The sequence below is a fragment of the Rhododendron vialii genome, chromosome 1a, assembly GCF_030253575.1.
Source record: "Rhododendron vialii isolate Sample 1 chromosome 1a, ASM3025357v1".
In the NCBI taxonomy this organism is placed as follows: Eukaryota; Viridiplantae; Streptophyta; class Magnoliopsida; order Ericales; family Ericaceae; genus Rhododendron; species Rhododendron vialii.
The window spans coordinates 17,436,540-17,457,500 of record NC_080557.1 but is presented as its reverse complement, the minus strand read 5'-3'; the positions used below and the strand labels follow the sequence as shown (position 1 = coordinate 17,457,500).

General features: G+C 36.7%; 1 protein-coding gene across 8 annotated transcripts; it reads right to left on the bottom strand.

Annotated features, from left to right (window-relative positions):
- Positions 1-11,617: 11,617 nt before the first annotated feature.
- LOC131314443 (uncharacterized) lies at positions 11,618-16,469 on the bottom strand. Of its 8 annotated transcripts, none has more exons than XM_058343471.1 (7): positions 16,316-16,466; positions 15,787-15,965; positions 15,237-15,320; positions 14,881-14,969; positions 14,706-14,783; positions 14,572-14,628; positions 11,618-12,029 (listed from the first exon to the last, which is right to left on the bottom strand). In XM_058343471.1, the coding sequence occupies exons 4-7, from the start codon at positions 14,962-14,964 to the stop codon at positions 11,991-11,993; spliced, it is 258 nt and encodes an 85-aa protein (XP_058199454.1). In that variant the 5' UTR covers positions 14,965-14,969; positions 15,237-15,320; positions 15,787-15,965; positions 16,316-16,466; the 3' UTR covers positions 11,618-11,990. The 8 variants fall into 8 exon arrangements, 5 of the variants coding, with proteins under 5 accessions (XP_058199454.1, XP_058199374.1, XP_058199089.1 ...); XM_058343106.1 differs by lacking the exon at positions 11,618-12,029 and adding an exon at positions 13,462-14,451; XR_009196443.1 differs by lacking the exons at positions 15,787-15,965; positions 16,316-16,466 and adding an exon at positions 13,470-14,451 and having other exon boundaries at positions 15,237-15,328.
- Positions 16,470-20,961: the final 4,492 nt, after the last annotated feature.

The following is a 20,961-nucleotide window of genomic DNA, read 5'->3' as shown; positions in this document are numbered from 1 at the left end:
GGGTATTTTTTTGGGTATCTATTAAACCGCCCTGACACACACACACACACACACAAACACACACACACACACACACACACACACACATATATATATAACACCTAAAAATACACCTCATAGTTTCCGATCAAATTTTAATGATCCGAGCCGCTCAATGTGACCAAAACGTGATTTTTAGGGTACCCACGAGAAATCAGTAAAAAAATGACCGGAAATGGCTTAATCTGAGTAGTTTTTAGCTCAGATTTGATGAATGGTTCAATTAAAAACTGCTCAAAACAAGCACTTCCCTGTAATTTTTTTTGCCAATTTCTTACAGGCTCTCTTAAAATCATATTTTGCACACATTCAACGGTTCGGATCATATAAATTTGTTCTGAAATTATGAGAATGAGATTTGGAATGGTTTTTTGGGTGTCCCTTGAACCGCCCCATATGTTATCACTATCGGCTTGTTGATGACAAAAAATTAGGAAAACCAATTAGCGTAAAATATTTTCATTTAAAATTGACAGATAGCCTAAGCCTTAAATTGTTTCGAAAATCATTTTGGGCAATGTCACATTTTATTGTGGAAACTTTAAAAAAACTACGATTATGTATACAGATTTTATAGCTTGTATGCGCTAGGGATACAAATTTTACCTTTTAGCTTCAGATTCTGCTGTAAATTTTAGATTTCGGATTGTAATAGAAGTTGAGAAACATATTTGTTGCAGTTGCAAGATTATGAGAACTTCATTCCTTTTTTTAGAATTTGTGTTGTACAATTCCAAAAACTACCTAAACTCAACTTTAGGACTTCAAGAATTTCTTTCCTTTTACAAGTTCTCGAAATCTATAGATTCTAAAAATTAGTTGTAAATTATTTTAGAAAAGATGCTAGGGACACATTAATTTGTCAAATCCACACTCCTCTCACATACATGTGGGTCTCTAGCATTTATTGCGAAATTCTCACACACATGTATGTGAGAGGGGTGTGACACATTAATGTGTTCCTAGCATTATTGTTTTGAGAAGACAGAAACATTCTAAATTGATTTTTTGAAGCTAAAATCTGTCAAAATAATTTTTCCGCAAATACCCACAATCTCTTTTTCCTTTTTGAAAAAAAAAGACATAATGAGTAAATTACTTGCCTAATTTAACCCTTGGCCAACTGGAACTTCCCCTTTCATCCGTGGGAGTAACAAAAAAAAAAAAAAAATCTTCTTAAGAAAAGGCAGGGGGGGGGGGGGGGGGGGGGGGGGGGGGGGGGGTGGTGTGGGGGGCGGGGGCAACAAGTTTGTGAGGAGAACACTTTTTTCCCTAAACGTGGAAAATTTCTTTCCTATCGCACTTAAAATAGCTATACTCTTTTTGGAAATAGTTAAGTCGAAATAAACTTTCCAGTTTTTTCAAAAAAAATAAAGTGTTTTATTATTATTATTATTATTTATATTTATGTTGAACGGCAATTACCTTAGTGGTTAGGTAAAGTTTATTTCAACTTAACTATTTCCAAAAAGAGAATAGCTATTTTAAGTGCGATAGGAAAGAGGATCACTTTTGAATATGTAATAGAGAGACGAAAAATATATTTTGATTGTTTAATAAAACGATTATTGCAGATTGTGCTTCCATATTAATTGGCAGTGAACAATATTATACGATGGAAATTGTGAATATTTTCTCTATGTTTGTCCAAAAAGAGAGAATAATTAATATCTCTATGTAAGGCATAGGGTGGACATGAGTTGACTAACCTTTCCCATTGCAATTGCAAGTGGTCCTTCCCCCCCCCCCCCCCCCCCCCTTTTTTTTTTTTTTATCTGTCGTCAAAATATATATAGAAATGAATTGCGTGGGTCCACTCTTGTATTGAAAATTGATTAAAATATTTTTTGTTGACAAAAATAGGCATGAACGTTTGGGGCTTATTCTATTGCTCTTTTGTTGGTTCAATTATTTTTTATTTCTATTTTGTCCAAAACTTTGCTCTTTCATGGTTTCAATTATACCAGCTGTTTTAGGAAATATTATGTTACCATTTATTTGGGATTTATTATCACGTTAATTTCCTGTTTAGTTTAGGTTATTATTCCTGTTACGTACCTAGTTACTCTTAAGTTTCCTTGTTACACATGTTTTTCTAATTCCTAGGGGTTTTAGTCACCAAATTTTGTACTAGCTTATGCTAGAAGGAGTTGACAAGGCATCAACCATTAGAGAAACAAAAGCTACGAACAAAATAAGGTAGAAGAAAGACAGGTATGGGCACGAGCCAAAGCACACCAACAGGCGAAACACAAAATGGACCAGAACAAGATTTTGTTCAGGATCTCTTATATTATCCACCTCGATCTGAACACAACAAGCCAAACGCCAAATCGATCAATTCATAATTACTTGCAGGATCCGTTTAGCTATCCCCCGATGAGCACACCAACCGACCAAACACCAAATGGACCAGTTCAAGGTTACTTGCAGGATCATTTTTATTATCCACCTCTAAGCACACCAACAGATCAACTAGTTCGAGGTTACTTGCAGGATCCTTTGAACTACCAAACACCAAATGGACCAGTTGAAGGTAGGTTACTTGCAGGATTCTTTTTACTATCCACCTCTAAGCACACCAACTGATCAACCACCAAATCAACCAGTTCAAGGTTACTTGCAGGATCCTTGGAACTATCCACTTATGAGCACACTAACAGACCAAATACTCAATGGACCAGATCAAGATTTTGTTCAAGATCTCTTTTCTTATCCACCTCTGAACACGGTACCAATAGGCCAAACACAAAATCAACCAGTTGATCAAGATTACTTGCAGGATCCTTTTAATTATCCAACTCTAAGCACACCAACAAGCCAAACACCAAATGAGCCAGTTCAAGATGACTTGGAGGATCCTTTTTATCCACCTCTTGTTCAAACTTCGGACCGAAAACGAATGTGTTGTAGCTGCCATAGGTTCGAGGTTAGTAGATTGCTCTTAAATCTAAATTACAAACTCACTTTTTAGGATAATAATGGAGTGAAAATAATTTAGCTATTGTGGGAACCATATATTTAATTTGCCGGCCTACACAGTGCCACAATAATACCCGTACATAAACATGAAACCAAAATTTATAAATGAAAATCAACTTTTCTACAAAATAGTCGAAAGATTCTCCTTGAACTTTAAATCCGAGTTGGACCCATAAACCAATTAAGTGTACATACATATATACTTCGTATTTCCGATTCTTTTTAATTAATAAATAGGTAGAGAACCTCTTTCGGTGCACGTGACTAAAATTTCAAACAGAACTAATTTGGACAGTTAGAAAAATTTTATTTAAACTTTTACTGTATTAACTGATCTTAATTAATCAGGAGCAAAAAGTAATCAAGTACTGAAAGTAAAATTCTCGTATAAAAGTGTTTTGTGGCATAGGATATATCCTACTAGTGATTTATTGATCTTGCATGCATGCATGTAATACTGCATATATGTATTTTAATTTCAAAAGTTCAATGCATGTAATACTGTATTTTAATTAATGTGGTTTAATTAATCTAGCTTAATTAGGAAACATACACCAGTAAAACATTACTTCCTCTTGTTTAAAAAAAAAAAAAAAGAAGTGTGAAACAATGCTCGATCATATCATCAATCCCCTCAATGGGAGGGCGGGAAGGTGCAACACTCAATCCAAAAGTGTTTTGGATAGTTCGAATTTTAATCTGGACCATTAATTGTCGAGATATATAGACGATTCGGATGAAGGGCTTCAACTTGCAGCGCGCCTAAGGCGCTACAGGGTCCCAAAGTCCGGGTCATGCCTCTATAGGCTTAATTTCTACAGTACTTCATCCTGCTCAAATGCATATACACCCGCTAGCTGGAGAAAATCGTTTCAAACAAAATTAGTGTCATCGTCAGACAACTAGAACATTAGGTACAATGCGTATAAAAGAGGAAACAGAAGAGCTCAAATTCTATCTGAACTTAATTATTTTACAAGGAAATAAGCATATTATTTATTTCAACTTGACTTACTGGTGGTAATTATTAAGTATAATTTATTTATTTATTTTTTTTGGGTAAGGTCAATTATTAAGTATAGCTTTATTTACACGTAAGTTTGTGCTTGAACTTACCAAAAAAAAAAAGAGTTTGTGCATGTTTGATGCTATAACTAATGTTCTCTTTGTACGTACAGCATGTGCAGCCAACAAAGGTAGAATACATCAACCTTGGTGATGGTCGATATCTATGTCCAAAATGTCTTTCTGTATCTCTCACTGAACCCAAACAGTTGGAACCGATTATTCTTCAAGTACACAGCTTTTTCGACGACTATTTGAAGCTTCCTGTCAAAAAGGACATTCCTATTTTCTTCGTCGACGGAAATGAGATGAATAGACACAAGACACACCATGTAAGTTTTTATTCAGCTCGATGCATGTGGAAGGAGAAATTAAATTCCAGTAGGTCCATGACCCCAAGTTGAAAATGTATGTACCATGCTCTCGTGTCGTAGGTTCTTTTATTCATTACAATCTCATTTCATTTCAATCCGTTACAGTACACAAAAGCCGCAAGGGAGGATGAAATTTTGTCCATGAGTCTTGTGTAAGAACGGAGCCAGAATTTTTGCGTAGGGAGGGGGCGAGACTATATATTTTGATAATAATTTTTTTTAATATAATATTATTATTTTTTATAATCGTATATAGGGCGCCCCTACTAGCCCCTGGCTCCATTCTTGGCCTTTTGTAAAGCACCACGTTGTCTCTCATATTCATTCTTGTGCCTTATAGGTACTTTGTTTTTCAATAATGACGTGCACAAATGTGGTATGTGCACAGATTGTGACGCCCCGATTTTTCAAGAAATTTCGGAAGTATTAACCCTAAAATACGCTGAATTTTACAAACTACTATGCCGTTATCTATACTTGTACAAAAATTACAATTTCAAAAGAATACAAAAGTCTACATTTTTATTCAAAAACAACTCTAGAGCGACTTTAATTTTGACACAGATTCCAAGCAACATTAGCCCAGCCTCCGTTCCAAGGGTCCCACCTGTATCAACTGCTTCATGATGAGCACCCAATATTGTAGATATCTGGTGCGACTAGTCCCATTTTATGTGGTTTTAACTTGCGTTATTTAGCTTTTATAGCGATATTGCACGTAAGGTAAGTTTTTGTATGTTTCAGGTAATTCGTATAAATAAGGCGCGTTTGAATGCCAAGGAATGCTCCGGGTGCAACCAAGTACTCAAGGCCACGTGCCACCACGTTGTGGTGCCCGAAGAGTCATGAAGAGATGGTTTGGAGGTTGCTCGGGTCGCCCAAGGGTCAAGGGAATTGAATGAGAAGTGAGGATTTTACCAAAGCTACTCATCTTCCGACCAGCTGAGGGTAGAATTGTCATAACTTTTTATGTATAAATTACTTTTGAACCAAACCACTTGGGTTAAAAAGTAGACTCGACAAGCTTTCAAACGGTCCAAAAAACACCTAAATCCGAGTTCGGTAGTGTCCGGAGCATGCCATGGGCCGTCGGGTGTCAAATCGGGGCACAAGGGACTTGATCTGCCAGAAAACAGAACCGTATCGATACGGATTCTAGAGTATCGATACTTCATTGAAACAGAGAGTTTTGAAGGCTTCATCGTATCGATACGGTTATCTGCGTATCGATACGATTTCCAGAGTATCGATACGGTTCCTCTACAGGGAATCCTGGGTTTCAGAGCAAAACAGCTCAGTATCGATACGGCTTTGGAGTATCGATACGAGAGGCTTACCGACTTACTTTTTGACAGCTTTTAACTTTCCATAAGTGGCAACTTTCTACTTTTGGTGTGTTTCTGGATATTTTGGAGGAGAGAGAGAGAGAGAGTTTTTTTATATAAATACTCCTCTCTCTCTCTCACTTGTAAGAAGGAATAGGTAGTTAGTTTAGGTTAGTCTTTCTCCATTAATGTCTCCAAGCTTTCTTAGTTAAATCTTTCAAGAACACTTGTAAGTCTTTCTCGTTTATTAAAGTTGTTTGTACGGATTAGATTCTTACTAATATCAAGTTTATTTTCGTTTTTATCGGTTAATCATGTTTTCATTTTCTAGTATAATTTCTTGCCTTTTCAATATGTGTGAGTAGTTTCTTGGCTAAGTCTTGGGCTACTCTTTCCTAAAGACTTAGGGTGTTATTTGGTTCTCGAACCCTCGGGCATAAAATCATGGTTTTCGGAATTTCATTAACCTAGCCATTTTGGTCTAAGCGAGGGGTGTTAACTCCTTGATATGAAGCTTAGTCAAGTGGTCTTGGCAAGCAGCATACCGAGGGCTCATGGCCTCCTACGTGTTAGATACATTAGCAAAAATAGGTTGGTTTAGTTCCGTTTAATCACATCTTTTAATAAACATAGTCGTTAAAGTTAAATCTTCCGGGCATGAGCACGCGGTCGTGTCTCTCGCTTGAGTTATTTTGAGAACCGGTAGCGGCCTTTGTCAAGGGAAGGATGATCCCTAGACTTACCTCTTTTAGTTCATAAAGTTCATTTCTAGTCTTTTTCGCTATCTTTTCCACCGTTTAAAAAAAAACCAAGTTGGCCGTCTTAAACGCCGAAACCACCATATAAAACCTACAATCCGATTAAGCTATATTCGATTCTCTGTGGGTACGATCTCGGACTTTCCGGTTATTATGCTATCGACGACCTAGCCCTACGCTCGGAGTATTTCAACCTTATTGGAAGGCGAAGTTCGGAGGCTAAGCACTTCACTGAAGAATCCTACACGCTCTGGCAAATTGATCGCCGAAGTAAACGATTTGTCAGGATACAAATGTATCCTAGGTGATAATTCACTAAGTAGAAATCCTAAAACTCAATACCACAATATGCAGTTTCAACGAAATAACACAAAATTACGCAACCATTATAATATGCAATCACAAGTAGCCTTTTATGAATTTATCTTGTATTTAATAGTTTCTACGATTCTCCTCCATCGAGAATCTTTTCCTCCCAATATTTCCAACCATGACTGTCCCAGATTAAATTCCCTCTTGTTGTCCTGCAACGGGGTCCTAAGTGAGTGCATCTAAGTTATTTACCTAGCGGACTCACTTATTACCATGGCAAGAGGTAAAGGTCCCACCGAAGTTAATCATGACTGTCATAACTAGAATCCCAATCTCATATCCGATATCATCTCGTGTACCATCTCTTGTATCAACTCATTCTCCCCTCTTAGGACATTGCACATACAACACAATTCCCTCGGATGCACATACAACAACACTCCTCGAGAACTCGCATCAACTCACGAGAATGCACATACAACACATTCCTCCCAAAATCTCACATACAGCGCACAATCTCCAATCACCGATCACTTTTGTGACACTTGCCTTATTAATGTCAATTCAGTTTCAATTTGGCCACGAACACCACCAGGGTACCTATTGTCTAATTTCTACGTTCACACAACAATACAAATTACCATAATTCACGTACTTACAATCAACAACATCAGAAATCCAACAAAACTCACAAAATACAACATCGCATGCATTAAGTCTGACATAATAAGTCCAACACAAGGAATAACAAAATTCTAAATTTTATTAGATATCAATTGACGAATAAGTCAAAATAAGTATATGGCGATTTGAATAAAATTATTATCTTAATAGATAAAGTTTTTGTTTTACCAACTATTATTATATATCTTTAAAAAAAATGCTATTTCCTCTAATTTTTATATAACACTCGAAAATAATATTTCTCTTGTTAAAAGTACATCAGTTTAAATACGAAATTTTAATAACATAGTAGTTTAAATAATACCACTTAAGTTTATGAACTTAAAAGTAGGAATTTCTTCCTTTACTCATATTATTTTAAATTATTGCCAAGTACAAACTTTTAGTAGGGAAATTGGAATACTAGATTTCATACTTTAAAATAACTTTAAAGCTACGCTCAGTTTATAATATACTACTCGTAATCTTACTACACACACATTTCTTATCACTAACTCCCCTTCTTTAGGTTTTACTAAATAAAACAATTAATTAATAATATATTTTCTTTAACAAATTTCTTATTCCCCGATCACGAAATTCAATATCACCAAACCACATCATAATATTACATCATCAATTTCTCACAATAATCTACCAATTTACAAACAATATCATTCGATCCAAGCCTTAGCACTGACTTTCTACCACAGATAGGACTAAATATTAATGAAAACAGGACTAAACAGTAATTAATTAACTTCTGGAATTTACAAACAGGTTATCATCTACACAACAATTAAATTTTTGTCCTAACTCCATTAAAACGCAGATTGAGTTACGGGTTTCCGGAAAACTACCTCAAACACGATTCTAAGCTCGGGTAAGTGTTGTATGGTGTCCGTAGATCGCCGTGATGGTTTCAAAAATTCAAGACAGCGTCCGGCGGCACTCCGACGGAGCCTGCGGCGGCGGTGCAACACACACGCTGTTTTATTTTTTATTTTTTAAATCCACAGGCCGGGATGGAATTTGGAGGAGTGAGGGAGATGTTTCAGGTGATGGGTACGGGCCGGAGAAGGTGGGTTGCAGCTGGGTGGTGTGGGGTATCACGGAAGGAGGGGGCGGGTACGGGCCGGAGGTGGCGGGTTCGGCTGGAGGAGGTATGGTGGTGTTCTTGGCAGGTGGTGGTGATGGCAACCGAGGGAGGTGGTGCGGGGTGCGGCGGTTATGGTGGTGTCGGCAGGAGGTGGTTATGGAGGCCAAGAGGTTAGAGGTGCTCTCTCTCTCGAACACAGGGGGTGGGCATGTTGTATATGTATGAGTGTATGGTGTTTGTATATTATAGAAGAGGGAGGAGGATAATTATTGGGTGTAATTGACGTGGGGAATTGAGTAATGGAAGCAAGGGCGGAACCAGGAATTGGTTCTGCCCTGGGCTAACCCAAAAAAAATAAAATTTTGGTGGGCAAAATAGTAGTGTATATAATATGCATATAAAGCAATTTCTAAAAAATAAGGCTTGTAATTCCACCCCAAATTTGACGCAATTTAATTTCCAGATTTTTTTTCTGATCCATTATGATCTAGATCTAAAAAAGTAAGATTGTAATAACCAATATTTTAAACCAATTTAAGCGCATCAGTCCGTGCTCGATCTACATCAACTAAATTACTAAAATCTAAGCACACCAGTGAGTGCTTTGCATTTAACAATATGAGAGCAAATCTTCACACAATAGCTAGTACTTTGCAATTAACAACATAAGTACAAATCTAAGCACACGAGCCAGTGCTCTCCATAATAATGAAATATTTACCGAACTAAAGTTTCGCGATTCGAGGAATTGTTGGCTGAAATCATTTGGATGGTGGGTTAGGCCAGGCTGAATTTTGGATGGTGGGTTAGGCTAAAATTATTTAGACTGAAATTTACATATAAATTTTTTTTTTTTTTTTGGTTTTTGTGGTAGACATGGGCTACAGCCCAAGGCAGCCCATGAATAGTTCCGCCCTTGAATGGAAGTGAGGTGGTGTGGGTGAGGCTGGTTGGAGTGAGAGGGAGCAGGAGAAATTAAGGAGGGCGGAGGGATGGGCTGGCGTTGAAAGAAGTGAAGGAAGTATATCCGCGAAAATGTACCCCGTGGTGTTTGACAGTCCGGTTTTCAAGTTTGGAAAAATTCGCAAATTAAATCGTAGCATAATAAAATATTTTTGAGACTAACCATAGTCTCTGTTTACGGAGAAAAAAATCTCGTTGATCGAAAGAAATATTTACCCGAGAAATAATACACCCAAATCGAATTTAAAAGTATATCTACTATTTAATCAAATTAATTATTCAAAAATCGGATAATAACGGAAACAATTTTTCTGAAATAATATCACAAAATTTTTATTTATTAAAAAATTTGGGATATTACATAGATTGTGATAGATGGATCTATGGACTAGTTTTAGAGTTTTGCACTAAAGATTCTAGTCATTCATTAATTTCATAATATGTTTTTCAAAAGTTTTGAAAAAATGATCAGCTCAATATATTGAATAATTGTAATTTCTTAATCCAATCGTGTTTTTTTTTTCCTTTCAAAATCCCTTAATAAATCACAATTCTAAATTCTAAATTCTGAATGAAAAATATGAAAATTGGATAAAAAAAACTTCTATTTGTCCGATTGGATTATCTTTTGATGAGTTAGTTAAAAAAGTATTATTTCAAAATTAATCAACAACTTGAATTGATCGTTTTGAGTCTCCAAAGTGGAATCGCCATACCATAAGTGCATAGCATTTCTGTAATTTGTCTTTTGAGTTTGGACAAAGTCAAAAGACTCAAAACCACGTCAAGTTGTGAGAAAAAATATAAAGCAATCAAGTTGTTAGGTATTTTCTGTACGTAGTGAATAAATTGTTGAAAAATGTCAAGTTATTTTCGGTAGTGAACAAGTGGCAGATGAGTTTGTGAGTAGAGTTATTGTAGAAAAAAAATTGTTAACAAGTTTTTAGTTACTGTGAACGAGATGGTAAAATACCAAAATTTGTTGATTTATGTAAACGACAAGCTAAAAACGCTTACGTTTTTTCTGCAAATTGCTACCGGAACATGGCCTGAGTTTTTTTTTTTGATCTGCAACATGGCCTGAGTTTGACCGTTTAAATTTAAAACATTACTACCTTTAGAGATCATTAAAATATCTTTGGAAATTTGTTTCCAATAAAATTGAACCTGAGCAATTATTTTTTCCTCTCTAGATCTCTTTCTACACAACAATGTCAAGTTTATGGTACAGGTGTATATCATAAATTCAGAGCTAGTGATGAAGCCACAAATAAAAGGACTAGTGTTGTTCGAGGTGCTGGCTTCCACATACAAAAAGACCGTCTTCTCTTGAGTGCATGACTTAACACTAGTGTGGATGCCACCAATTGGAACGTGCGAAAAAAATGGTACCTTTTGGAGACGGATGGGGGAATACTATCACGAATTTTGTGGAAAAATATATTTACAAAACAATAATAAGTAAGAAGAGAATAAATTCTTTACACCGCCGGTGTAAACATTTGTTTCCTCCAAATCAATTGCATTGCGACATGTGTCAAAATAGTGGTCCCAATTAATAAAATATGGCGACGTGGCGCAATGCAATTGATTTGGAGGAAACAAATCTTTACACCGGCGGTGTAAAGAATTTATTCTCAAGTAAGAATAACAATAATTTGGCTAAATTATTTAAATTTCACATTTTTTATTTAATACAATTATTGGAGTTCAAAAAAATTAATACTCGAAACTAGTTTAGTAATACAATTTGTCCTTGTTGGAGAGGAGGGTTTCTTGACGTCAAATTGCCACATCAGTTTTCAAATAAATTTGACATCTCCAAATTTGACATTGTGGTTGGAGATGCTCGAAATATCCTTTTAGAAACAAGTTAAGTCTTCAAACCGAACTCGAACAAACTACTACTCGACTCTTTCCAATTACGACATATAGAAAACTAGTGTTTGCCCGTGCCTACGGCACTACGCATCGCGATTGGAATTAGTGTATTGTATTTGTTCCACTTCCTAGTGGCGCGAAAGAGAACCACTTGAGAGATATAACTCAACATATCGATCATAACTATAACTAAACCAACCCCTCTACCAATTTAGTCCCCGACTAATACAATTCAACTACCTACGGATAAATTGAAATCGTATGCCTTGTTGTAAAAAGAAAGAAATTACATGACTGAATAAAATATTACACCATTTTAAGAAAGAACAAATGTTAATTTCACATTAAAGACACTGGCATAATTACATGTTTTTACACATCAGTTACACAAAGAAGCCAACCTAAATTCATAACATACGGCTCAACCAATGGTAAATTTAGCTGTGGAACTGGAGAAATGGAAGGTTCATATCCTTGGGCCTTGGCAAACGCAAATAGAAATCACCTTAAGGAGAGAATCATTGTAGAGCTACGGTTTCCAAACACGCATTACCATGGAGGTCAAAACCTGAAAACAAAAGACCAAAAAATTATAAGAAAGAAAAACCCACCAAACCACCACATAAGCAACCCACCGAAATAAATAGAATTCACCGATCTTCCTTACCAACTCAAGCCAAGAAAACTGTAATAGCGTTAAAAAAGTGCACGAAAGCCAAACAACAATGTATAGTTCCATAGTATACATGAAAAGTTACAATGCAGAAGAAATGTGTAAAGATTATTACTCTAAACAGCTGAACTATCAACTTGTATATGCAAATAGGCTTCTTTGAAGAATCTCTCCTATGATGCCCCCATGATTTTGATAGAAGTTGCTTTGTCAAGCAGTTTATCATTCTCATTTGAACCTAAAAAGTAACATGGCGGCAATCATAGGATCGAATGGCAATGGCTCAAAGCTTTCTACCAAAAGATACATAAACATACACCCCAGTTAGTGCACGATCATCTTCTCATCCACTATCTAAGCCTAGCTGTAACAACATAAAAATTCAGTCATAACAAAGTCTTGAATGTTTTAAATTACAATTAGACAGAAAAAAAATAGCACATTACTCGCATACATAATGAGACCAAATACCCTATAGATAGCAAAAAATAATTAGTAGGAAGGGATGTGACTAAGAACATAATTTGAACAACTGATTGAAAAACAAAAGACCAAAAAATTATAAGAAAGAAAAACCCACCAAACCACCACATAAGCAACCCACCGAAATAAATAGAATTCACCGATCTTCCTTACCAACTCAAGCCAAGAAAACTGTAATAGCGTTAAAAAAGTGCACGAAAGCCAAACAACAATGTATAGTTCCATAGTATACATGAAAAGTTACAATGCAGAAGAAATGTGTAAAGATTATTACTCTAAACAGCTGAACTATCAACTTGTATATGCAAATAGGCTTCTTTGAAGAATCTCTCCTATGATGCCCCCATGATTTTGATAGAAGTTGCTTTGTCAAGCAGTTTATCATTCTCATTTGAACCTAAAAAGTAACATGGCGTCAATCATAGGATCGAATGGCAATGGCTCAAAGCTTTCTACCAAAAGATACATAAACATACACCCCAGTTAGTGCACGATCATCTTCTCATCCACTATCTAAGCCTAGCTGTAACAACATAAAAATTCAGTCATAACAAAGTCTTGAATGTTTTAAATTACAATTAGACAGAAAAAAATAGCACATTACTCGCATACATAATGAGACCAAATACCCTATAGATAGCAAAAAATAATTAGTAGGAAGGGATGTGACTAAGAACATAATTTGAACAACTGATTGAAGGATTTTTTTTTTTTTGCGTTAGCTTGAATCGAACCTTCTTATGATGACATGAGTGACCTTGATGTCTTTTGAGTTTCGAAGGTATCCAATTGTGTATTTTGAAGATAGAGGGGGGTTTGATCAAATAATAAAAATCCCAATCGAGCACTGACCTGAGATGGTCACTAGCGGCGTGTCCCCCGCCGTGTCACTCATATGAATAATATACACATGGCGTGTCCCCTCTCGTGTCTGTGTCCCCATTTTTTTAGATTATAATTTCCGTGTCCCTGTGTCTATGTCCGTGTCCGTATCCGTATCCGTATCTGTGTTCGTGCATCATAGTATCCTATTAACGTAGGTGGCTTGATCATTTCAATCAAGTAATTCATATGTACTTCCACCAATAAAATTATGATGCCGCAATACTACAAAGGTAAAAAAAACATGCACGTCCCTTAATTGTTCATCCAATCTCTACAACTCATCAAGCAAAATTTGCCATGATACCGCTCTTCATGCCCATTGCAGTATGATAGCTAGAAGTCTACATTTCAGGTTCATCCATGGCTATGCTCAGCATAGCTACAGATACTTCGATATGAGGTATTGAATGTTGGCATGCCTGGGATTCATGATGACATAGCATACTATCCGCAGTTATTGGAGTTCTTGTGCTAGCAGAATAGTTCCTCAAATTTGGTGTTTTAGGAAGCACCACAACTGATGATGACTCGAAGGCATGTGAAACCATTGCTCGCTTTGGTGAATTTGTAGGAATTTCTATAGATGTATAAATCATGCCACCTTCTAGGCATGCACGTTGGCGACAACTTGGTGTTAAGGACAAAAAGGATGTGGGCCACCTCGGTTGAATGCATTCTCTTGCTCTCCCTGAATGCTCTCTCTCATTCACGTCGTAAGCATTGGGCCTTTGATCTAATATTATCATTAGGTGCCTACACGGTGGATGAAATAACGTCACATTTTATCGAGTAAGATGTCTCTAAAAGTTCAAAAATTTTAAATCAAATTTGGTATTTTAGGAAGCAGCACAACTGATGATGTGGGCCGCCTCGGTTGAATGCATTCTCCCACTCTCTCTCGTTCACGTCGTAAGCATTGGGCCTTTGATCTAACATTATCATTAGGTGCCTACACGGTGGATGAAATAACTTTAGATTTTTAAATAGATTTTAGAGTCTTTAGACAATAAAAATATTGGTCCCACAAAAAAGAGAATAAAAACTTGAAGGAATGTGTACAAAATCATACCACTTTAGGGGCAGCATTTTCTTTACCTCCACAAATTGCCTTTTCCTCTGCCTTTTCCTAAAGAAAAGAATAAGATTAATAGTATTCCATAATAGATGTACTAACAAACATCCAGATGTAATTAATAGGCATACCCCATGCATGCGAATCTGATTCAATTCTCGCTCATCACGTATCATTACGCCAACATTCTTTTCTCGAAGAAACCTAACCTATACAATAAAAAATGAACAATGATCAATAGAAAATGAAAAATGAAGAATAGTGATCAATAGAAAATGAAAAATGAAGAGTTAAAGTTTATCTTACAGTTTTCTCCAAATCACCATCCAGCATAGATTTCTTTCCCTTGGCTACACAGATGGCCTTCCCTTTCCCTTTAGAAAGTTCCATTGCTCCTGGAACACAAAGCGACAGTTAGGATAAAAAGTTGGAAAAAAAACAAACTCATAGAGATGGGAATATAATGTTTGCCGATTGACACAAAAAAAAAAAAAAAAAAAACCCTTTTATGAATCCCACACTCCCTAAAACTAAAAAGTCCGCCGAAGTGCCTTAAAACTAACCAGTCCCCCTTACAAATTAATTTTAGACCATATTGGAGTGTTTTGGAGAAAGAGCTGTGGTCAAAAGCAGAGAAATAAAGAAAGCTCAAAAAAGCGTACCACTCGCTAAGCAAGCTTCCAATCTTGGTGATGATGAAAGTATTAGAGGGCGATTATACTCTAGCCCCTATCCCATACAATTACCTGGATAGAGAAAAAATGAATTAACATCAAGAACGATTGCATAGCAGTAATGCGAAACCAAAGTGAACGATTGCATAAACCAAAGTGAACGATTGCATAAGCCGGGCACAACGCTTCTAATCTTAGAGCCCCAACAAAAGATGAAGAAAAAACTAATTTCCCACCGTGATCGAGTGTTTGTCCGTGAGTCTCAAAACTAATTTTCTACCCTCAGTGCCGACGTTGGGAAAGATGGTTATGAAAAAGCCGGGTACAAAAAGGTCACCCAACAGTTCTTCTATTCAAAGCCAAAAAACAAATGAAGGTTGCACATGCATTGCCCTGTTGGACATGAGAAGTCCCAGTGGCCCTTATGGTCACCGCTTGGCCCTTATTCAACAAAGCAACACTTCGTGTACAATAAAACAACAATTTCAGAAACTCTTGGTAGGAGCATATAACATATCCGCAAGAAATGAGGGCTAACATTGTAACTTGGTATGGGTTTCTTCTCACGATCATGATGCTAAATTCGGTTCCCAGCTGCTTCGAAAGTAAGAAGGTGTTCCATTCCAAAAGCCTATCAACAGGTGTCTTTATATATCTCACCGTATGTAGCAATTCCAAAAGCAGGACTCGTAGCTCCCTCACTTCATTCTTTCTCAGCTAATAATTAACACCAAGGTAAAGGAAAGGAACAAAACAACAATTTCAGCCGTGTAGCAAAATCCTAAATTGAACACTATATTTCTCACAAACATTTCATCAAACACTTCGTACACGAACAAACTCAGAGCATGTGATAAGACACTTGGGTTAGCCCTTTCGAGAGAGAGGGAGAGAGATAATTATTCAACAAAGCAACAAAACAAAAATTTCAGCCGTACGTGTAGCACAATCCTAAATCGAACACTACATTTCTCACAGACATTTCATCAAACACATCGTACTCGCACAAACTCAGAGCATGTGATAGAACACTTGGGTTAGCCCTTTTTTTTTTTCGAGAGAGATACCTCGTGGTGCTGCGCTGGTGGTGGGAGTGGCGCCGCTGGTGGTGCTAAGAGGTGCGGTGGTTTTGTAGGAAGGGGAGAAACCGTAGTGTGTGTGTGTGTGTGTGTGAGAGAGAGAGAGAGAGAGAGAGAGAGAAGCGGCCGTCTGAGATATAGGGGTTTTTTTTTCTTATCTGAAATTTGAAATAACGTGAAAGGAGAGGCATGGCAATTGTGTAATTTAGGCTTAAATTATGGGCACTTAATTGGGAATAGGAGGATGCATTACAGCCCTTGGATCAAATGAATTTCAGCCCTTGGATGTATTTGTGTTTGTGTGGGGCTCACACCCTTGTGTTTTATTAGATAGAGATTCAAATTTTACTCGTGATAGGTCTCCTATCTTGCTGGATTAAAACTCGTTTGAAATCAACTTCTCTCATAAAATATATATAGTAAGACTTTTTTGGATTACGATGTATAGTAAAATGAAGAAATTCACTAGCATTAATTCAAGCTGTGAGATTTGGATGAATCTCCCCAACAGGAAACAGGAATACCTTAGCCATTCAGCTTAGACCTGTAGTTAAGAAAGCATGCAATAGTGTTTCTTGTCGGTTAAGAATATTGGCTGGAAATGGACGATTATTCGCCGGAACAAGAAGCATGGACTATAGAGCTAACAAGCTATAGTCCGGTTGGTTGATAGGTTTACTTCCCACACAATTGATCAGAGTTCAGTCTTTGGGATAGGTCTCAAGAAAGTAATTTCTTGTGAATTACATAGGATCGGCATGGATGACTTGTCGTTGACCAGACTATAGAATGATTAGTCAATGTGCACGTAAATTGGACCAGAACCCCAGACTATTCAAAAAAACAAAAAAAGAAAACACAAAAAACAAAAAAGAGCTAATAAATGTTCATGTTATTGTTTGGTCTGTTTTGAGTTTTGTAGTTGAAATTGCGGGGTGGTAGCTAGTATATATGGGACTAGGCTTAATTCTACCTTGGGCCATGGGGTTATCTCCATGAGGATGAAGGCTCAGATGGAAAAACACCACCGTAAAAGGCCCACTGGATTTCTCAGCCGACTAGCTAGCTACCGGAAATTAGACCCCAAATTAAGCAAATCTAACATAATTTTAACGAAAAATTAACTGTGTTAACCAATTACCAATGGTGTTCATTCTCGGAGGTGGAAATCGTTACCTAGCTGATAAATGTGAATAGCAGTTGCGGAGCCAAGATTTAGCTAAGGGAATAGCATTGTTCAATTAGAGTTTACTTGTATATGTTACATCTGTTGAGGATGTAGACAACCTTCACGGTATTTTTAGTTTCGGAAGGGACGATTTCAGCCATTAGACCTTACCTATTTATATCGTAGCTGCTTTTGTAATTAGGACTGTGAGTTTCAGTGTAAACATGCATGAGAGGAGGCGATAGAAAATTATTCTTAGAGAGAGGAGAGAAGACTTATATTCCATATTTCCATTGATTCTCAATTATAGCAGACTGGTATGGCTCTCGTACATCGTTTTTCTATTGTTCATTACACACTATTTTTGTTTGCTACGCAAATAGATCGAACTGGTCCGGGAAAAAAAGGACAGTACCCGGTCCCTTCTCGTAGGGGGGACTGGATCCTGTCCATTTTTTCCGGACTAGTTTTGGTTCATTTGCTGCATCCGAGCCATCTAAAAATGTTTTGGACGGCTCGGATTACACTCATTATAAATTCAAGCCGTCCAAAAAATTCAAACCGTCCAAAACACTTTTGGACGACTCGAATGCACCCAAATGAACCGAATTGGTCCGAGGAAAGTGGACAGGATCAGACCCCTGCAAGAAACCCCCTTCTGACTCCCACGTACCTTTCTCTCTCTGTCCTCTTCATTTGTTTTCCTATCCTCTTAACTTGTTTCTTCTTTTAAACAAATCCACCTCTTTTTCTTTGCTCTTCCACTTTCACATCAGTGTAAAATTCAGTTAATTAATCAATTGAAATAGTATTGCGTGTAAATTAAACTCGTGGCAAATTCCTTCGAGAACTGAATCTAGTCAATTAAAAAATTCATACCTTTTTTGTGTGCAAATAGTAGTATGGAGTATATGTTGAGTGAAGGACACAAAATTTGTGACTATTTAGGGTCCAAATTACATGTCTTTTTATATTGATAACAAAAAATATGTTTCACGAACTACTTGTGAGGTCAATAAAAAGACGAGTTTGTGAGTATATGCGTAAATGCCATTTATATTTGTACATGCGATCTAAAAATGAGTGATATCTTGAAATTTTAGAATTATTTTTTCCACACGTTGGTATGTTTGGAAATTTTTTCACCTAAGGAATTTGTATGGCCAATTCCATAGAATTTTTTTAAATTAGCCTCAAAGCTAGGATAATACATATACCTGCTTATTAATTAGACTTCTACTTATGCTCGGAAAACAAGAATTGGATGAGCCTGATGATGGAAATGGCATTGTGGTAATTGCAGTAAAAATTTAGCCTAAACTGATAAAACATCAGTTAATTATAGAGGTTTGATTCTGTGCTTCACAGTTGTTTTATACCGTATCAATAAAAGTCAATTTGGTTGACGTGTAGAAGGGTCATTGGCTGTTGCAAAAAGCTTATTTACGGGTCATTGGCTGTTGCAAAAAGCTTATTCATGATCACTTTTCTGCGTGTTCCAACAGATTTCATTCTTTGCCTGCCCATTCTCTTCTTGGGCTGGGCTGTCTTAATTGATTGATCCAAGGGAGTCGCTTCTCATATCATATGAGTCATATGGACTCCTGAAAGTCATAATCGATATTACCACCCATTAGTGGGTTTCATGCATTAATGAACATATCAAGGATGAAAAAAAAAAAGAAAAAAAAAAAAGGAAAATGTGCCACGGATCTGCATTTTGAAATGATTTAGATGTCAGTGTGAGCCTTTAAAATTAAACTAGTTGTCTTGTTTACGCCATCTATAATGAGAGAGCTTGGGCCATTGGAGCTAGGATCATCCCATAGACACCCTCCACCATTCTTTTCTCCCTCTTTCTTTTGTCTTTTTCTTCTTTTAGTATTTTTTCCTCATTAATTGGCAACAGCACAAAAGCCCTCAGACTCCACAAATGACTAGAAATCAATAACTAGCTACCAAACAGCCAATCAACATAATGCTCAAGTGGGGATTCTGAAACTGAAAAAACTTGCATTTTTCAAGGGGGGCTGCTCGAGCGGCGTAGCCACACCTGCAACATCTTAGGCTACAATAAAGCTTTGCTCAGGCCAATTAAAAGTGACACAGTGCCAAATGGTTGCGTTGACGCAGATTGGATATAAATGTGGATTAAAAGTGCAAGGGTTGATACAGGCGGGTTGGATACTGTCTAATCGTTCCGATGAACCTTGATTGACCCAATAATGCGCATGCCTCCATGTTAATTAGTAGAAGTAAACCAAAGTATTTGAAAATGTTGATTTTGATAACGATAACAACAAACAGGCCATGATCAAAAAAGGGAAGAAAAGAAAACCAACCTAGTAGACTAGGCTAACCATTTTCCTATAAGAAATAAGCACGAGTGTTTGTGTGCGTGTGTGTGACTTGAGATTGGCCCAAATATGACGATCTAAGAAGTAGGATACGGAGGATAAGGGACACGGATACGGAGTTTTTCCAAAACTTGGACATGCACATGTTGATATGACGATCTAGTAAGCAGGATACGATAAAGAAACAAATACACAGTTTTTCCAAAACTAGGACACTGACATGTTGGGGGATATGTTAGATACATAAACAAATAAGATTTGAATATGCACATGTAAAACTCATATATTATATGAAGACATTATTCTTTCTACATTAAAGACAGAAAAATCGATTGAAAAAATGGGCATTCTGGTACACGTATGAATTATGATTTGTGGATGGCATGATGGTCGCAGAAGATTTCAGGGGGATTATTTGGGAGTGAAACAGGTTATGGCATTGGTGTTTAAGGAATATAGGATTCGGATCCAATGAATAGATGGGATTGTCATGGGGTTTATCAGGAACTTCTTGATCTCCATAGAAGTGCACATTGAAAGGATGTTAAGAAGGCCTTAACTTGTAAATACTTTTGGTTTAAAGACTGTAAATTGGGAAAAGGTTGCACTTAATGGGGTCTCGAGATTTTGTTTAAAATTTAAAATTGGTAATAGATACGTTGAAATCTCTTTTATGTTTGTAGATAATCAGGCATTGATCTCACAGAAAAAGAAAAAGAATTTTTTAATATGGATTGCATGTGACAGATTTTGTGATATGCACAGATCAAGGCCACGTGGGGCGTTGACGGTGCACAGATGAAGATGGAGAACAATGTCTCATAAAAAATCAAACAATTAAAATTGCAATTCTCTTATGAATCGTATGAGGTTAGAATCACCAAAAATATATTTATTTAAATTTAAATTTAAATTAATTTTTCATAAATTAATACTATTATTGCTACATCAAATCGCAATCAACTTATCGGAAGGAGCTGATTTACTGAATTTAATCGCAAGTGTTTTGATCAAAAAGATTAGCCGATTTTTGTAGGAGATGTTGGTCGTTGAGATGAGAAGCCATTTGAAACTTTTGTTTACATTCACTCTAAGAGTGACACGATACG